At 30.9% G+C, this 17,984-nt stretch overlaps 1 protein-coding gene across 1 annotated transcript in view; it reads right to left on the bottom strand.

Annotated features, from left to right (window-relative positions):
* The window catches only part of LOC128385534 (uncharacterized), a 44,470-nt gene extending 27,577 nt beyond the window's left edge, over positions 1-16,893 (bottom strand). Inside the window, exon 1 of the mRNA XM_053344406.1 lies at positions 16,014-16,893. Coding sequence (XP_053200381.1) covers positions 16,014-16,065 — 52 coding nt within the window. The 5' untranslated portion in view covers positions 16,066-16,893. The remainder of the gene's footprint in view (positions 1-16,013) is intronic.
* Positions 16,894-17,984: the final 1,091 nt, after the last annotated feature.

The following is a 17,984-nucleotide window of genomic DNA, read 5'->3' as shown; positions in this document are numbered from 1 at the left end:
AGAGTTAATAACAATCAATGATGAGAGTAATGAGTAATCATTTACTGTTAATCATCTAGGATCGTAATCGTAATCATTTTGTTGTTGTTGTTTAACTTGTTCTCGTATATATTATATTTTTTGGTTCTGTTATCAATCCTGGTGAATGAATGATTATCATGGGCTCAGGGATACAGATTAACATGCAATCGAATCATCCAAATGATTTCTGATTGAAAATTCATATTCTTATATATATATTATGTTTATCGACTGGAAGAGAAGGACAGAGAGAGAGAGAGAGAGAGAGAGAGAGAGAGGTGGGTTAGTTTACTTGGTGTTCTACTTTTATTAATATATGATATTGGTGGGAGGGAAAAACTCCCATGTCAATATGATATTTTTCCTGGCTCACGAAAAGAAGAGAGTGAGAGAGGAAGAAAAAAGTTCCAATGAAACTAATCTATCATGGGAAAGGAAGACGATGAAGATAATGATGATAGATAAAACCGACTCCTTCTCTGTCTCTCTCTCTCTCTCTCTCTCTTCTGAGTCAATATTGGGTGATAAAAGTGGGAGTGATGATAGGGAAAAGTTCAGAGGAATATGAGTATCAGGAAGATAAAGATGATGTATAATGAGAGTGATTAGTTTTTTTTCTTCCTTCTCTTTGACTCGATTTTCTCGTTCTTTTGTACCAATTAGATTATGGTTCGAAAGACTTACAATTGATTATTTTCTTCGTCCTCTTATCATCATTATTATCATTAGCATTATTATTACATTTCTATCTTCATCCTCATCATCATCATCGTCCAAAAAGCTTCAAGGTGTGTCAATGTCTCGATATATATAATATATTGTTTTCTATCAAAAAAAAGCTAAAGCTATTAATTAATAAAGGTAAGCTAACGAAAAGGAAATGATAGAAAAAAAAGTTCTGGAATTAATTCGGATAAAAAAAATTTTTCTTTTCTGTTTCTCGTTAACCAAATTGAAGCTCAAATATTTGCTCCATTTGGGAAGTAATCGTTTTGCATTTTCGCACCTCAACAATCAACCTAATCACTTGAAAGTCAAACAAATTGATACAAAGCAATTGAATCAACTGATTTAATCATGAACAATATTAAACATCAAGACTTTTGATTAATGGGATCAGTTTTCAACCGCTTTTCATTTTATTGAGTTTATTTTTTCTGTAACTTTTTGTTCGGGTTCAGTTTTCATCTTCATCTTTATTTAATCAACTCATTGAACCAACGAGACACACATATGATTATCATTACACAACTATGATAATCTAAAAGGCAAATGTAAGTCTAATGATGAAAAAAGCAACAGTTGTAAGTGTATTACTATTACATTGATGAAAAGGTTTAATGGTTGAGTGATAAAAATGAATTGACTGATGAAGATGAGATGATGAGAGAAGACAAGAAGATAGAATGGAAATATAATCAAGGAAAATTAGTTCGAAGAAGAAGAAAAAAGTTCTTAAATTAAGATGATCTTCATCTTCATCTTTGGGATGCAAAGTGGAAGCTCAATCATCATCTTATCTTCTCCTTTTATCTTCACTTGTCATCTTACCTTCATCATCTTCGTTTCCTTCCTTCCTTCTCCTTCTCATACTCTCTCTCTCTCTCTCTAGCATCTTATTTCATCTTCCATTCATGGTCTCTCATAATTCCTCCCACTTTTCTTTCCCACTGCCACTCCCTCTTCCACCTTGCAACCTCTTTCTGCTTCTGTGAAGTGAATTAGTTATTACAGATTATTAAATGGTGCAAGAACCATGAAAATACCTGAATTCATGTTAACATGAATTTTTTTCTTCTTATTTTCCCACCTTCCAAAAAGCGGAGTACAAGTGAAGCAATTTCAACCCTATGGCTTTTTTATTACACTTTCAATCATCGTCATCACATCATTTCCGCATCCAGGCTCTCTCTCTCCTCTCTCTCTCTCTCTCTTCCTTGTAATATATTGACACACACCTTGATTGTGCAAGTTGATGAAAATTGTTTTTGATTTTCAGCTCCTTTTAAATTGTTTCACATTTATCAGCATTGGCAAAACAATTGGACACTTTTTTTTGTTTCTATTGAAATTTTTATCATCTTTAAATTATCCCAATCATGACATTATCATCATGAAATACTGAGTAAAAGATTCATTTCATGGTGGAAATATTTTTCCTTTTCCAATCCAATTAACCTGCTTTTTTCACCGTAATCATATATACTCACTTGATACATAACAATTCAATCAAATCATTTTCTTTTATTATCTTCACTCTCTCACTCATTGTGATTCAATTGTTAGATCACACTTCATGATTGTATAACCCATGAAATGAACAATTTTACTCCAGTCTCAGTTCAACAGGGGAATTGAAAATATTTTCCCAATGTAATTTAGGTAAAAAAAATATTTCATCTCATCAACTTGTATTATCGTCATTCTCAGCATCATTATCATCATTGGTTCATGATAAAATTGTTTAATATGAACAATTGAAATTTCATTCTGATCAAATCAGATACAATTGATGCTTTAGGAAACAATTTCATTATCAGAATTTTTCATACTCATAATATATGAAATTCAGTTTTCATGAAAAAGTCATAACTTGTTGATAAACATTTTCCCCGCTCACCTCAATTTCAACCCACTCCAATCTAATAACATCTTCCCACCCTCCCAGCATTTGATAATTTTAATCAACCTTCAGCTCATGATAATGATGATTAATGTTTCGTATTATTTATATGAATACATAAAACTCAGGTTCATTATTATTATTAGCATGATTAAACAGAGTTTTCCATGGTGAAGTTAAAAGTTGAAGGTAATGTTTCCAAGGTTTAAGGTAAATATATTTCAGGGGATTGGAAACTATTATCATGTAATAGCGCTAACATGTGAGTCTATCTGATGAATCAGAATGATTCTGGAAACAAATCCCATGGTAATTTGTTATTATTAATATTTTCATTTATAAAATTTAACCGTTGATGGATTTACACCATCTCCATTCATTAAGCTTAACTGAATCTGAATCAACTTTTTGTCTTTGAACCATTTATTTATTATTATCATGATAATTGGTACAAACTTGGGAGTTTCTAGACAAAATGTTCTGATTAAAAAAAGTTCATGACGAAAAGGATCAGAGCGAGAAAAAAAATTAAAACTTTTCTCCCCAATCAACATTTTTGACTCAGAAATGACTCAGAAAAGGCACCGGTTGGGCCATTTTGAATCATTTATGAATCATGGACTTTATGAATAGTTTTGAATCAAAAATTTTGGATTCTAATCCAAGTTTCTCCGAAAATAGAAACCAGAGTAAAAAATCTGAGCTGGAAAGCTGAACATTTTCCAAGAGAAAGGAATTCCTTTCTCTTGGATAGATTTAAATCTATTAATTTAGATAAATATCTAAATTCAAGAAAAATATTGCTCGAAATTCAGAGCTAATCGAAATATATCAACAGAATGTTAGAATGTGTGAACGAATGTGTAGCGTTACTTTTGAATTCGCGAAAATAGAAATTTAGAATTTTATAATTATTCAGAAGTTGAGAATAAGTTTTTATTTCGCAAATAGAACAATTTCAAGCAGAAAAATCAAATGTTTCTGGATCCCAAATATCTACAGAAAAAGATCGAAGTTCTTTATCTTTATCTGTTTTTCTATTTGTCAGCAAATTTGGCGGAATAATATCATTTTCTTCATTTTCTGTTCGAATTTGTTCTTCATCCTGAGACATTTGATCTTCAGTTTCATTTTTCTTTAAGTTTCTTTCAAAAGCATTCATATTACAAAGTTCTTTCTGTATTCGATTTCTCAGTTCTTTTTCCTGAATTTCATTATATTCCATTATTCCGGATTTACGAAAGCAGTGATCTATGAAGAATTAGAAATAAAATATTAGAAAATCGTTCGGAACTGATGCTTGGAGAGAAAAAGAAACTAAAGCTTACCGATGAAATCTTGAACTCTGGCAAGCCCAAGATCTAGATGAAGTTTTCCTTGAAGTGGTTCCTCGTATGGATCCTTGAATCCCCAAATAAAAGGTAACACGAATTTGCCTTTGTAATCTTTTCTTTCGATATCCATAGACTCAAGCTCATCAACAGAATAGATTTTTTTACCAAGCGTGACATTCTGATAATAAGATTTCGGGAAACAGTTCTTTATCAGGTTATAAGCAAAAGATAATGGATTCGATGGCTTTGCATTTTTTGAAGCGAATTTATATCTTTCTAGGTCCAAAGCTATAGTACCTTCGATATAGATAAGCTTTTTTTTCGAATCTTTACAAGTATCATCGTTAACTGGAACTTTTCTGATCGATTTTCGGCTTTCAGTTTCAGATTCACAAAGAAAATTATAAATTTCTGAAATTGCCTCGATTAAGTCAGAAATTATCATTTCCTTGACATCGAGTTGAGAAAGTAATAATTTACGTTCATTTAATCTTTCCTTCAAATTGATTAAGTTATCAAAAGCTTTTTCTTTTGATTTTTTTCCTCCTGAGCATGAACAAGAACCATCATCCAAAGAGACATTTTTCTCAGTTTTTTTTGAAGAAACACTTTTTTTGTAACCCTCTTCTTGTGTCATCGAGTTTGCCACGGGAGTTTTTCTCAAACGTTTGCTAATTTTAGGCTCTATCGAAGAGTCATCCGAGCATCGTCTATCATCGACGTCTTTTTCATCTGAATCTTTCTCAATTAAAGTATCCAACCTTTTGAGTTTCTTGAAAGTGTTCAAGAAATCTAGAAATTTATTCTTTTCCATGAGATATTGTTCAGGCAAATCATATGAAGACTTCAATGGTTTATGCCTGATCCTACAGTCGAAGTCTAAATTTGTTAGCATCTTATTACAATTTCTCCAGTCTTTATTGTTTATAATATTACTTTTTACTGAGTCATGAAGGGATATCGGGTCAGCTAAAGAGAAGAATAAAAACAATTTCAGCTCTTTTCCTGATAAAATTCAATTCAGAAAATCAACTTACCTCCTGAAGCAATTATTTGTCCACATAAAGAAAATTTGTCTACAGTGATTTGGAAAGAGTTCCGGTAACTGTCAAAATAATCTTTGAACGGAAGATCAAGTCCAAATTCGATTAGCTTTGACTCTTTTACATTAACCACCAAAGGCTGTTTAATACGATTAAATCTTTCGTCTACCATGTTAGGGAGAAACATGATAAGCAGAGAGCCAGATTTCTTGACAAATTCACACTGAGATGATAAAGAACTTGTTGTTGGAACTTCAGAACTAAATTCTGGATTGTTAGAAAAGATATTTTTCTCAAAAGGAGAGGGCGTGTGGGCTCTTGAAGAAAAAGAGTCAGATTGTTTACTCAAATTAGACTGTGAGTTTTCACTGGAAGATTGTCTAGTCAGATTAGGCAAGCTTTTTCCTTTAGAAAATTGTCTAATTAAACGAGGATCACGGTCAGAAAACATTTTTCAAAGCTCGAAAAAAGAATTAGAAAAATATACAATTCAACACACATTAGAAACACAGAAAACAATCAAACCAGGAAACGGAAATTATTCCAAATAATTTTTTATTGTGAATTGTAATCAAAATACCCAGTGGGAATAGAAAAAATTAACCGGTTTGATTAGAAAATAAATTGATTTCTGTTGTAATTTTTAAAGAGGTTTTGTAACGAGATCATTAGTCGTAGGTTAGTAAATATGGAATTTTTTCCAAGATAGAAAATGAATAAAAACTCTTCAATTTGAAATTTCATGACAAAATTAAAACGGACCAGTTTCTAGTAAATCTTATCAAGTCTGTTTCACTAAAAGCTTTTGAAGGTTCACTTAAAATTGAATATATTCAATGCTTCACCTTTCGATGGCAATCTATTCATTTTCTACCTTTAGAAGTTTTGAAATATTAGAAAAATATCAATTTCTGGGTGTCAGAAAATCAGAAAATAAGAAAAAATATGAGTAATTTGTAAATATGTAAGAATTTTAACCTTTTCTTGAAGAATATTTTCAACCGATGATTCTTTTCAGAAGAATCTTTTTCTTTGGGTCAGATGCCAGTGCTTCTAATTTAGCAAGAAATTCGTCTGTTCCATCAGAAACATCGCCTTTGTCTTCCTTGTCCAGATTAGAGTCAACTCTTTCAGCAATAGCTGAAGTAGTTTGCAGATTAAGAACTTGCGATGATTGGGGAGAGTCACAATTCAAGCGACCTTCAACAGTTCCGAAGGTAGAAATTGTTTCCACTGGAATGGCTTGATCGTTTTCTTTTGTTCTTTGTTTCTTTGGAAAATAACTCGAAATCGTTCGTCGTGATCTTTTTCCAACAGAAAAACTTCCCGAAGAGCTAGTATCCATTGCAACTCCTGAATCATTTATCGAATCGGGAATATTATCACTGACAATTGTATCAGATCTTTCAAGATCAGTGTCCGCATCTTGTGTTGTTGAATCGTCAGTGGCTTGTTGATCTAGAACTTTCCAACTTGAATTTCTTTTTCTTGTTCAGTAATCAGTTGATTCTGAGGCTCTGAAGGCGGAATAGCTTCCTCATTAGCATCAGATTCGGGACGTATAACATGGGCAACATCATCACTTTTTGATGGCGGATTGCGAGTTGAATTTCCATCCTTATCCTCATCGTCATCCAGAACTATTTCTTTTTGAGAATCATCGTCTTCAGAATTAGGTTCATAAACACAGAAGTTTTTCAAATTAAGGTGAGAACTTTCGAGTGGCTCAGAAACTTTATCATCCACCATATTCTTTTCTACAATTTCATCAGGTACTTCTGATAAAACTTCGCCATCATCATCGTCATCATTGGTTTCATTTCCTGTTTCCACATCTTCAGTGTTGTATTCTTCATGATCTGATTCAGAAGAGGTGTAGATCTTTTTCTTACGTTTCTTTTCCAGAACTGTTTTATGATAATTGATGTATTTTGACATTGCAATAACCAAAGCTTTTTCTATCGATTTATCGTAGCTACACTTTTTACATTTCCTAAGAACATGATCTAATTCAAAGAAGAAATTCAATTAGTTAATTGAAAAAGATTCTTCAAGATTTCTTACCTAATAAAGCCAAAAGTCTTTTTTCACCAAGACCATTTTGGAAAACACCTTTACATGGATCCGATAATGGTTTTTCATAGTTCCAAATTGAGATCAAACATCTTTTTCCTCCAGAACCTCGGATAGTAGTATTTACAAGCCAATGGCGAGGGAAACAGTTCTTGATGATGTTGTTCAACAACATGGTAGGTTCTAGCTCTTCAACAGCACGGCCCATTTTGACTCTTTTAGCAATCGCTTGTTGATAGTTTCGAGATCTAACAGGAAGTATACCTTCGATGTATGTGATCTTATTCTGCTCGAATGTTTTATCTTTTGGAATAATTCTTATATTCTGGAAGCCATCTGAAACATCTAAGGGATATCCAGCCGGAATAGTATCTTCTTCTGGTTGTTGAACAATTGCTTCTAGAACTTTTTGAAGCTCAGCAGCATAGGCTTTCACACTAGTGTGTACAAGCTTCGAAGCAGCTATTGCCAGTGGTTGAAGATCAACTTTCGGTAGCATGGATGGGAAATTTATCTTTTTTCTTTTATTGGAATTTTGTCCACTAGGAATTGAATTTCTTTCTCCTTCCATAGATACAACAGTTACAATATTTTCAGAATGAGATGTTGAAGGCGCCGATTCATCTGTTCTTCCCTCGTAATCAGCAACTTTCCTTAAAGATTTAACCTTTTTCAAAATTTCTGTGAACTCTCCTGATTTTACAACTGGAAACTTTTTCAAAGCTAAAGGTTTTATTTGAACACCCTCAATATTTATCCATTTAGAAAGAGTTTTTTGAAAGTTTTTCAAATTGAAGCTCTTAACATTAGCTAGAAACGTCTTATAGACTTGAAATAAATCTCCAGAATCGTCTGAAAAGAAAAAGAAATTAATCAACTTGTATTAAAAAGACTAGAAAGAGACTTACCTGCTATGATGATTACCATTGCCGGAAACGGTTCACATTCTGGGACATAAACACTTATCAAGCTTTCAAAAGAAACATCTAAAGACTTTAGTGTTGATGGAATTTGATCTCCGTCCACTTTAAAACAAAAAGGAATCGTTTTCTCAACACCAGATTCATCTTTCACACGACAAATAGCAGCGATAATTTTTTCTCCCATTTTTAGGGTTAACATAGATCCAATTAGAGTTGTTTGATTCGTGAGCACTGAGCTTCTAGCACGGGAACTACTATTTTTGGCGATTTTAAAAGTATAACTTTTTCTTATGGGCTTTAAATCCATAAACTAATGCAAATAAAACAAAATTAAAAAAGGAAACGCTTGTAGATAAAAAATTATCTAGCTTTGTACTATCGAAAAAGGAAATTTGATTAAAAAGAACAAATTTCGTTCTCTCGTTTCTGATTGGCTAATGAGCGATTGTTGCTAAGCAACAATCGAATAAATTAAAATTCTCTTTAGAATGTAAACAAACACATGTGGTTTAAACTCTAAATCTATTTAGTGATTTTTTTTGTTTGTCTGTGAGTTTAAATGATTTATTTAATATTCTATTAAATATTTAATTAATTTATATGAAAAATAAACAATGGGTTCAATCAGAAATTTAAATCGTCGTCATCGACAACAACATGAAAATTTTCAATTGTTTTACATCAATAGTTTGCCAGATACTCAGAATCATGAGTTTGGTGTGCCAGATACGGAAAGTGAAGACTCAACAGAAATAACCAATTTTTTTCCTTCGGATTCAAGTGAAACCAGTTCAATGAATTTAGAAGATGATACTGAGAAAATAGTTCCAACAATAAGTGAATACTGTGAAACGCTTTTTGAAACTCTTATTTCTCACATTGGTTTGAATCTTTCTCAAGCAGACAACGTGTTTCAGCTTTTCAAGGATTTGAGTAAAAGATATTTTTCTTCGAATAATCATCTCCCGAGCTTGAGGTATTATTGGGATAAAAAAGCCCTGGAAACCAATATAAATATCTATATTTTATGTGAAAAAGATCATTCTCATGGTCCTTTAATCGGGGAACCTTCTAATTTGCAATCGTATGAATGTGAACAAGAACTTATTCAAGCTGTGCTGAAACCTGGAAAATTTTTTCTACATCTGCCTCTTCGTCAACAAATAGAAAAGTATATCCATAATTTACCAAATTACTTCTGGATAGAAGATGATCAACGGTTCGATGTTTCAAACTGTGCTGAAGCCAAGCGTGTTAAGGAAATGGGAAATCTTTCACAAGATAAACGATATACACTGACTTTACATGCAGACGAAGTGGCCACTGGAAAAAGTTCAAGTGAAAAAATATTTCCAATTTTCATAACAATCAACGAAATCAAACCGGAATTTAGGAAAAAGTTCTTTTTTTTGGTTGGAATATTTGTCGGCAGAAAAAAACCAGCAGTTGAATGTTATCTAGGTCCTGTTTGTGATGAATTACTAGAGTTATCAACATTTCCTACAAGAATAAGTTCTAATTCTAGAGCAACGTTTCATTTGGTTGGGTTAATTGCAGATGCTCCCATGCGTGCTTATCTCCGATGTGTCAGGCAATATAATCATCTAAATGGCTGTGACTGGTGCTTAGTCACAGCCTCGTCTGTTGGTGGAGCAAGAGTCTATCCGAATCTAACCAGCGAGGATCAATTGAATTTGATGAGAAAAAACGATGATTTTCTTACATTCAGTCGAATCATTGAACAAGATCCAGATTCAGAAGTTCTTCAGAATCCCCGTTTTCGTGGTTTAAATGGAATCTCTCCACTTCTACGTCTAGTTGATTTTGATATTGTTCGAGGAATATGTGTGGAGCCAATGCACTGCATAAGCTTGGGAATATTTCGCAATCTTATAAGCAAAGGTCTAGTTGGAGCAGATTCCTTGAGACATTTAGAACGAGGATTTGATAGAAACTCTATGAGAAAAGAATTAAGTTCCCGTTTAATCTCAATTGCAGTTCCATCAGAATTTACAAGGATTCCAAGAGATTTGGACCAGTTAAAATTCTGGAAAAGTTGTGAATATGATGCTTTTTTAAGTTACTTTTTCCATTCGACAACTGTTGGTTTGTTTAAGCCTAAAGTTTTACGCTACTTTAGTTGCCTTTCAAGGATCTATTACCTTTCCCATACAGGAAAAGCTGAATTTGTAACCGTGACTGAAATACAGAATTTAGTTAAAGAGTTTCAATTGGGATGTTCAGAAATATTTGGATCTTCTTTTCTAACATACAACCTTCACATTTTATCTCATCTATCAGACTCTCTTCTGAATTTAGGACCAAATTCCAATATGTCTTCTTACCCTTTAGAAGATTACATGGGGATCATAAAGGATAAAGTTCATCGATACTCAAACATCGGCCCATCACTTGTCAGATTTTTTATGAGTGATTTTCGCTATAAAGATTACAAGATCAATAGATTGGAAAAGTGGAATTTATCCCAATCAGAGAAAAAGAACTTTGGTTGTATTTCGGAAAAAGATAAATGTATTTTCATCAAAGAAAAAGGTACACGTCTTACTGAAATTGGAATCGCTGTAATTGCTCTGAAAGAACATCTTAATTTTCATCAAGTTTCGGAACAAGATATTGTTTTTTTCAAAACAATCAAAGTGCTTGGAAAAAGATATTCATGCGAAAGTTATTGTAGAAAGAAAAGAAGAGACGATTCGAAAATATTGGATAAAAATAAGAATTTCTATCTGGTCAAATATATCGTTCAATATCAATCAAATCTATTTCTACTCTGTAATAATTATCGAGTTAAAGAAGTTGCTGTTTCATTTCAAGGAATCACTGGTTTTATTTCTTTCAATTTGGAAAATATTCAGGAGGTTATAACATTGCTCGATAAAATTATTTGTCTACCCATTGAAAGTGTTGCTGATAAATTCATCTACATCAAAACGTCAACTTTTCACTTCAAAAGCAAAAGAGATCATATCATTGAGCAATATTTATGGAACAAGTAGTTATTCCAAGAGGACAAGGTTTAAATTGAGAAAATTCAATTCAAAACCAAAACATATGGTCGAATGATCTAAAGAAAAGAACTTTCTCAATTTAGCTTTTCTTTTAGAAAACAATCCAATCAGTCTTGTTCTGTGTTTATGTGACAACTTTCAGTTTTAATTTCATCTTAATCAATTTTTAGAATTTTGTTTATTTCTAATTGTGCTCCAACTGATTGTGTTTAAATTTCTTCTATTTCAAGTGATTCTAAAACAAAGAATAAAATCAGGTAAGAAAAAATCTAAGTCAATCTTTTAGTTTTGCGTTAGCTTTTTCTAATTTTCTGTTTTCTTTAAGCTTTATTTTCATATATGATTATGGGTAATTTTGTTCCAAAATCCATTGAAAAGGTTCCCATTCCATGAATTACTATTGTCCAGAATCACCAATGGATGTGGACCAGAAAGAGAATTTTCAATATTTCAAAGAAACAGTTCCATGGAGGAAAATAGCACTGAATTTGATAAATTTCCAACCCTCATGGATTATTCTCAAGAGCTTAAAGAAATGGAAATAGATTCTTTTTCACAAGAATCAGTGATGAACTATTCATTAGAAATTCCTCCAATGGATTTTGAACTCGAAGATGAGAATATTTACTAATTCTACATTCAAACCTTCTATTCAGAAATTGTTATTTTTCTAATATTCTATTTAGAAGTTACCTGAAAATTTTCTTTTTCCAATCACATATATTGTAGTACAAATTGTAAAAAATCATTGAATTTTATCTATTACCTCGTTGAATTTCTCACAATAACAAAATTCTTATGCTCAATTGAAATTAAAACACAGTTCAGTAGAAAACCATTTGTGTTTGTTTACATTTTGAAAAATTTTCTCGCGGAAAAATAACTAAATCATTTTAATCAACATTTTCGGCGCTCAAATCAAAAATGAAAAAAAATTTTTTTTCTAATTCTAATTTTTTTGAAAGAAAATGAATCCCAAAAAAGCTCTGATTCATGATAAATTCATAAGCTGATTCATAAATGATTCAAAAAAATTTCAATTTCATTCACAAAATTCTTGTATGTTGATTGGGTCGTTTTTCGAGTGTTGTTTTTTTTCTCATTTCACCTTAGTAGTTGAGTGGCGATTCCTTTTTATATCTTTTTTTTGTCGAATCAGAATTATCATCATGTAATAGTAACTTTAGAATCGAAACTTGGATGAGAATTTTTTGCCTTAACAGAATTACAATGAATCGGTTGAAAGTGAAAACTGAGAAAAAAAAGTTCTAAGGTATAAAATTCAGAGCATGATAAGAGAGGAGGTGAGAAAACACTTCAGAGGGAGAGGTGAAATTTTCCATGGAAGAGCAAGAGAGAGAAAGAGAGAGAGAGAGAGAGAGAGAGACTTTAAGGTGAAAAACTTGACAATGAAACTTTTTCTTCTTTGATTTTCTCTTTCTCTCTCATCTTCAAGCTCCTTGCATCTACACTCTCACTTACACATATCCCACCGAGAACTACCAAGAACCACCACTTGATAACATGGTTTTTGTTGTTGAAATTGAACATAACATGATGATAATATTATCTATCTGTTCATGTGTATATTTTATCTGAATTGTTCAGAATTTCTTGAAGATGATGAAGAGAAAAAAGGAGGAGGAGAAGGAAGAAGAAAAGAAGAAGATATTTTGATGTGAATTTTTATCTTCCCCATCGCTCTCTCTCTCTCTCTCTCTCTCTCTCTCTCTCTCTTGATCATCTTCTTTAAAATATACTCAGAATTCATTGTTTCCAGACAATATGTTTCCTCCAACGCTATTATATTATTATCACTATCATTACTATTTACTAGATATCAGCATTATCGTCAACATCCAGAGTCTCATCATCATCATCATCACCATGATAATATAACTACAAATTTTAGCATCATGATAACTCAGCATTCAGGGCAAATTGAATGAACAATCATGATGATGATGAATACCAAGCATGATAATACAGAAAAAAAAACCTTTGAACTTAATGTTTTCCTTTACAAAGACTACATAACAAATGCTAAGCAATTACATAAGAGATTATGATGATTCAGTTCGAGGTGGAACAGTTTCCCACCCTCCATGAAGTGGGTGGTGAAGGGCGATGATTATCATTGTGATTAGTTTTGATTGTTGGAGTTGCAAATGATTATCAAAAAAAAAATCGCTGATTCGATCAAGTTTTTCCCTGTATCTTTACATAGGAAATTAACTTTTTTCGTCTAATTAGTTTGATGACTCAACTGATTAGTTAATTGATTAATTTTAATTATCTGTCACTTTTTTTATTTCATCTAAATTGTATTGATTTAATTTTCTCCCATTTATTTTGTTTGATTTGTGTGTGTGGGTTTGGGTTTTGTTAACTAATTGAACTTGATTGAGTTTGATTGATTTAATTTTCTTGGTTACCTTTTGATTTAACTGTTAACAATTAACTCTAATTACTTTACCTCTCTCTCTCTCTCAAGGTAATAATTATCTTCATCATCATCATAATATAAACCGGAAGATATTTCAATTTCCGTTATTAAGCTGATATTTAATTGTGTTAAATCAACTTTAATCATCAACTAAATGGCTCTGTGATTAGTTTTAATTAGACTAATTAACTTTGCTTTTAATTTGTTAACGTTAATTTTGATATTATCAAGACAAATTTGTTTCATTATCATTACATAATTGTTAATACTAATACATTTGGAAAATGAAAATTGATACTAATTAATTTAGATTGTTAATATTATCACTAATTAATGATAAATTGTTTGCCAACGATTATCCTGATAATCATTAATATGGTTGATTTGATGATATTTTATATATCTAATGTATTAAACTGAATTAACTTAGTTAATCTCTATTGATGATGATTGATTATTATTGACATGATCAAGACTATTATTAACTAATTATCATCATCATCAAACTAATTATGATGATGATAATTAAACAATGAAAAAAAGTAACGGTAAAAATGATGATGAAAACAACAAAATTATCAAACAATATTATTTGTCAATTAGATGATTAATAATTAATTGGAAAAGTTAATCATCAATTTGATTGTTGTCTCCTTTATTTTGCTTAAAAAACCCACCGGTGGGTAAGTTAGAGTGGGAATGGTAAAAATTGTGATTTGATTGAGTTTTTTTTTGCATTTTCCATGAAAAAATCATTAGCCTTTAAATGATTATCATCATGATGAAAATTGAGTTGTTTCAGTAAATTGAATAATCATCATGATGTTTGATTTGTAGTTATCATCATCTTATTATTATTATCTCAAGAAATTCAGGTTAATCTGGTGATTCTGGTTTCTTGTTTGTGAGTTTCAGGAAATTCAAGTGAAAGTTATCAAGATTTACAGGTAAATCTCATGATAGATATTCACAAGACATTTCAATGATTTCAACAGTTAGTGATCATCAACCAGTTAGGTAATAAAAATAACAATTTAGAGCTTTGATTGTGAATTTAAATCTCAATTTCAATTGTGATTCAGCTCATTCATCCTCATGAAAGTCACCATTACATTTGAATGGGAACAGAATTAAAGAAATGAATGAATTTCAATGAGAAAAACTTTCTCTCTCTCTCTATTATATTATCATCTTTGTGATTATCAGTGGGAGTTTAACCTCCCACTCCCAGGCGATGATAATGATAATAATATTTTCCACCACCACCACCAATCTAATTTTCAAATTTATCGAGAAAAAAAATTTCCTCTTCTATTCTGATTAATCAATTGATTATCTCTCATGGCGATGAATGAAAAAATAATCATCAACCTTTTAATGGTAATAATAAAAATCGTTGATAACAATGAAATGAATCAAGAAGTTGAATAGACAATTAAAAGTTTACTATTATCATGGTAATAATTATTATCATCCAAAGCTTTTTTTAGGTTAATCAAGATGATAATCAACATGATGATGATAATGACGATGATATCATGGTGAGTATCAACTAATCAATATGAAACTTATCATAATCATTATTAGTATTATTACTATTTTCATTACAATTGGAATAGGGAAAAAAAATAATCCAATCAATAGCTTCAATAGCCTGATAATGAACATGAATTCAGTTCCATTCCCTGAGAGCCTGAGTAATCATCATGGAGAAATAATAATCATTCTAGATCATCTCTCTCTCTCTCTCTCTCTCTCTCTCTCTCTCTCTCTTTCCATTCAATTCTCTAGAATTGTGAATAGTTTGTTTTTTCAATAAATCGCTCACCAAGAGTAATAACTTTTCATGGATACACCTGAAGCAATGGAAACAACAACTACATCTATTATCATGTTTTATGTATTCAGATTAATGAGCATGATGATCATGAACTCATGTTGTATAAACTCAGAGATTTATACACTTTAGTTTTGAGAAAATTTTCTGGAATCTCTTGGCAGGGAGGAAAATATGAAATTCTAAGTTGAGATTAAGATGAACTTCATTTCCATATAATAATATTGAGAAAGTTTTGAGTTACATTTTTATCATGCGAGAAAAATAAGTTACTATTATTATTACAATTGATTTTGTGATTATTTGTTATTGATCATGATGATGATCATCATCATGATGTCAAGTGTATATCATGAATCTTGAAAAATGATATATTTATATTTGTGAATAGTTTTCCATGGTAAGTAAAATAAAATTTCAGCATTTCTTTATCTCAAATATCATATATATATTATGATTATTATGGAGATTGAAACAATCATTGATCATGAATCATGTAAATATCATGAAAATAAATTGGAACCAAGTGAGAATATAAATTCAATTGATTATTGATCATGAGAAATGTTGACCAGTTTTTTTGGTTTTTTTGTTCAATTGAGTAGCAAAGGAAATTGTTCATTTGATGCTCAGTTAATTTACTAATCATTTGATGAGTTAATTGTTTTAGAATAATTAACTTACTTGATTCACCTCGTTGGGGTGTTGATCGACCTTTGTCGGTTTTTGGTGGCATCGTGACCTCGACGGTGCTGTTGATTTTCTGGTCCTTGGTGGGATTCTGTTGGTGGTGGTTCTGGTTGATATTTGCTCGTCTACGGCGAGTCTCGTTCCGCCAGGGAAACTTTAACTTTTGATTGTGTCCAATTGTTAATTGTTTAATTATCTTCTAACCAACAATTAACTTGCCACTTTCCTTTTCCTCTCGGATCGATTTCCAATCAACTAAAGTTGACAATGGAGTGAAAATTGTTTCCAATCAATGAATTATTTTCTTGATTGTGATTGAAAACAGTTTTATTATCCAAATCGTGATTACTGAATATTAACTAAACAAATTGACACAATTTAATAACAATAAAACACCAACTTTGTCAACGATGTAACAATTAAATATATATATATATATTTTTATGGGCAAACGTTAATTGTAAACGTGAACAGTTTATGTAATTATATTGTAGCAATTAGTTTAACAGGAAACTCAATTCAATTTGATATTCTGAATGGTGATGATTAACAATTAATGATCAACATGTTGAATGAATCAGTGTAACAATTTATAAGAGATCAGAATTAATTTAAGAATCAGAAATGAAACAATTTATTGTTGGGTGATTGATTTGATTATCAGCATGTAAATTAAATAATATCATTTGTGTGTTAAACTACAATTAACAGTTAGAATTGAAATCAAACTTTATCTATCGATGATGATGATGATTGTGATTCTTGTTGATTAAACGGTTCGGTAAAGACAATTAAGTTAATCAAATTCGCGTTTTTTTTTGCAACAGATGAAAAAAAAGCAACAATAAGTTGATTGTTAACCTATTCAGGTAACAGAATGAACTTCAACTGAATAATCTGTTCACTGTTCATGGTGAGTTCTCATGGTGAATAACAGATACGCATGAGTATATATTGATAATATATTCAACTAATACATGGGAATGAAAAAATAATCACCAATAAGTTATTATAATAATTTATTATCTTTACTATAAATTGAACGTTGAAAGTAAAAAGTTTTTAATCAAATTATTCAAATTGTTTTGCTCAATTTAACAATTATTATTTATAATCAGATTAATTGTTTAACAGTTACCATTAAGTTAATTGTGTAATGAGAGTTAACAATTAATTGATTGCTTTTGGAGTGAAAAAGTTGTTTTTATTAATCAACTTGTGTGTTAAAAGTTAATCATGAAGTTTTTGTTTATGGAGTTGAAACTTTTTTAATTGTTCTGGTAATTTGATTAACAATTTAATTAGTTTTTCTCTGGTTTTTTTTTCTAGATTTTACGATTAACTGGGAATGGAAAAGTTAATTAGATCAATTTGATTCCATTGTGGCTAATCAATGGTAAAGAAAATAACGATTTTCGCAGTTACGAATTAGTTTTGTTGTTCTTTACATAATTTAGAACTTTTTTTTTGCTCTGAATAAATCAAATACTTTGTTTAGATTTTCAGAATTCATCAAGTTCTGAATTTTCATGGTGATGATGATGATGACAATATACATGATGTTATTTCTATGTCATCTTCCTTTTCCTCATCTTGTTTCCTGATTTTCATTCATTTCCATGTTTATTTAGGATGAGGAGAGCAAGAAAATGGTTGGAAAAAAAAACTTTACCAATGAAAATAATGTAACCATTTATGCCCCAGGGCAAACTGATGAGTTTTAAAAAATTCCCTCAGGGATTAGATACACAAAAATAATTCCTCTGATTTCTGTGGATAATATAATGTACTAAGCTTTTTTCCTCCATGGGAAATCGGTGATAATATTAATCAGATATGATTCCAAGATTATTTCTATTCCAATGATTACCTTTCTTTTATCGTTCTTTTAGTTTTCCATCTTCTAAGTGAGATAATAAAGAGTGGGAATTGATAGAATCCATGATAATAACGGTCTATTGATTA

Source organism: Panonychus citri, unplaced genomic scaffold, assembly GCF_014898815.1.
Source record: "Panonychus citri isolate SS breed McGregor unplaced genomic scaffold, ASM1489881v1 Contig00049, whole genome shotgun sequence".
Taxonomy (NCBI): domain Eukaryota; kingdom Metazoa; phylum Arthropoda; class Arachnida; order Trombidiformes; family Tetranychidae; genus Panonychus; species Panonychus citri.
Note: the sequence above shows the minus strand (reverse complement) of the source record. Positions and strands in the feature narration are given on the sequence as shown.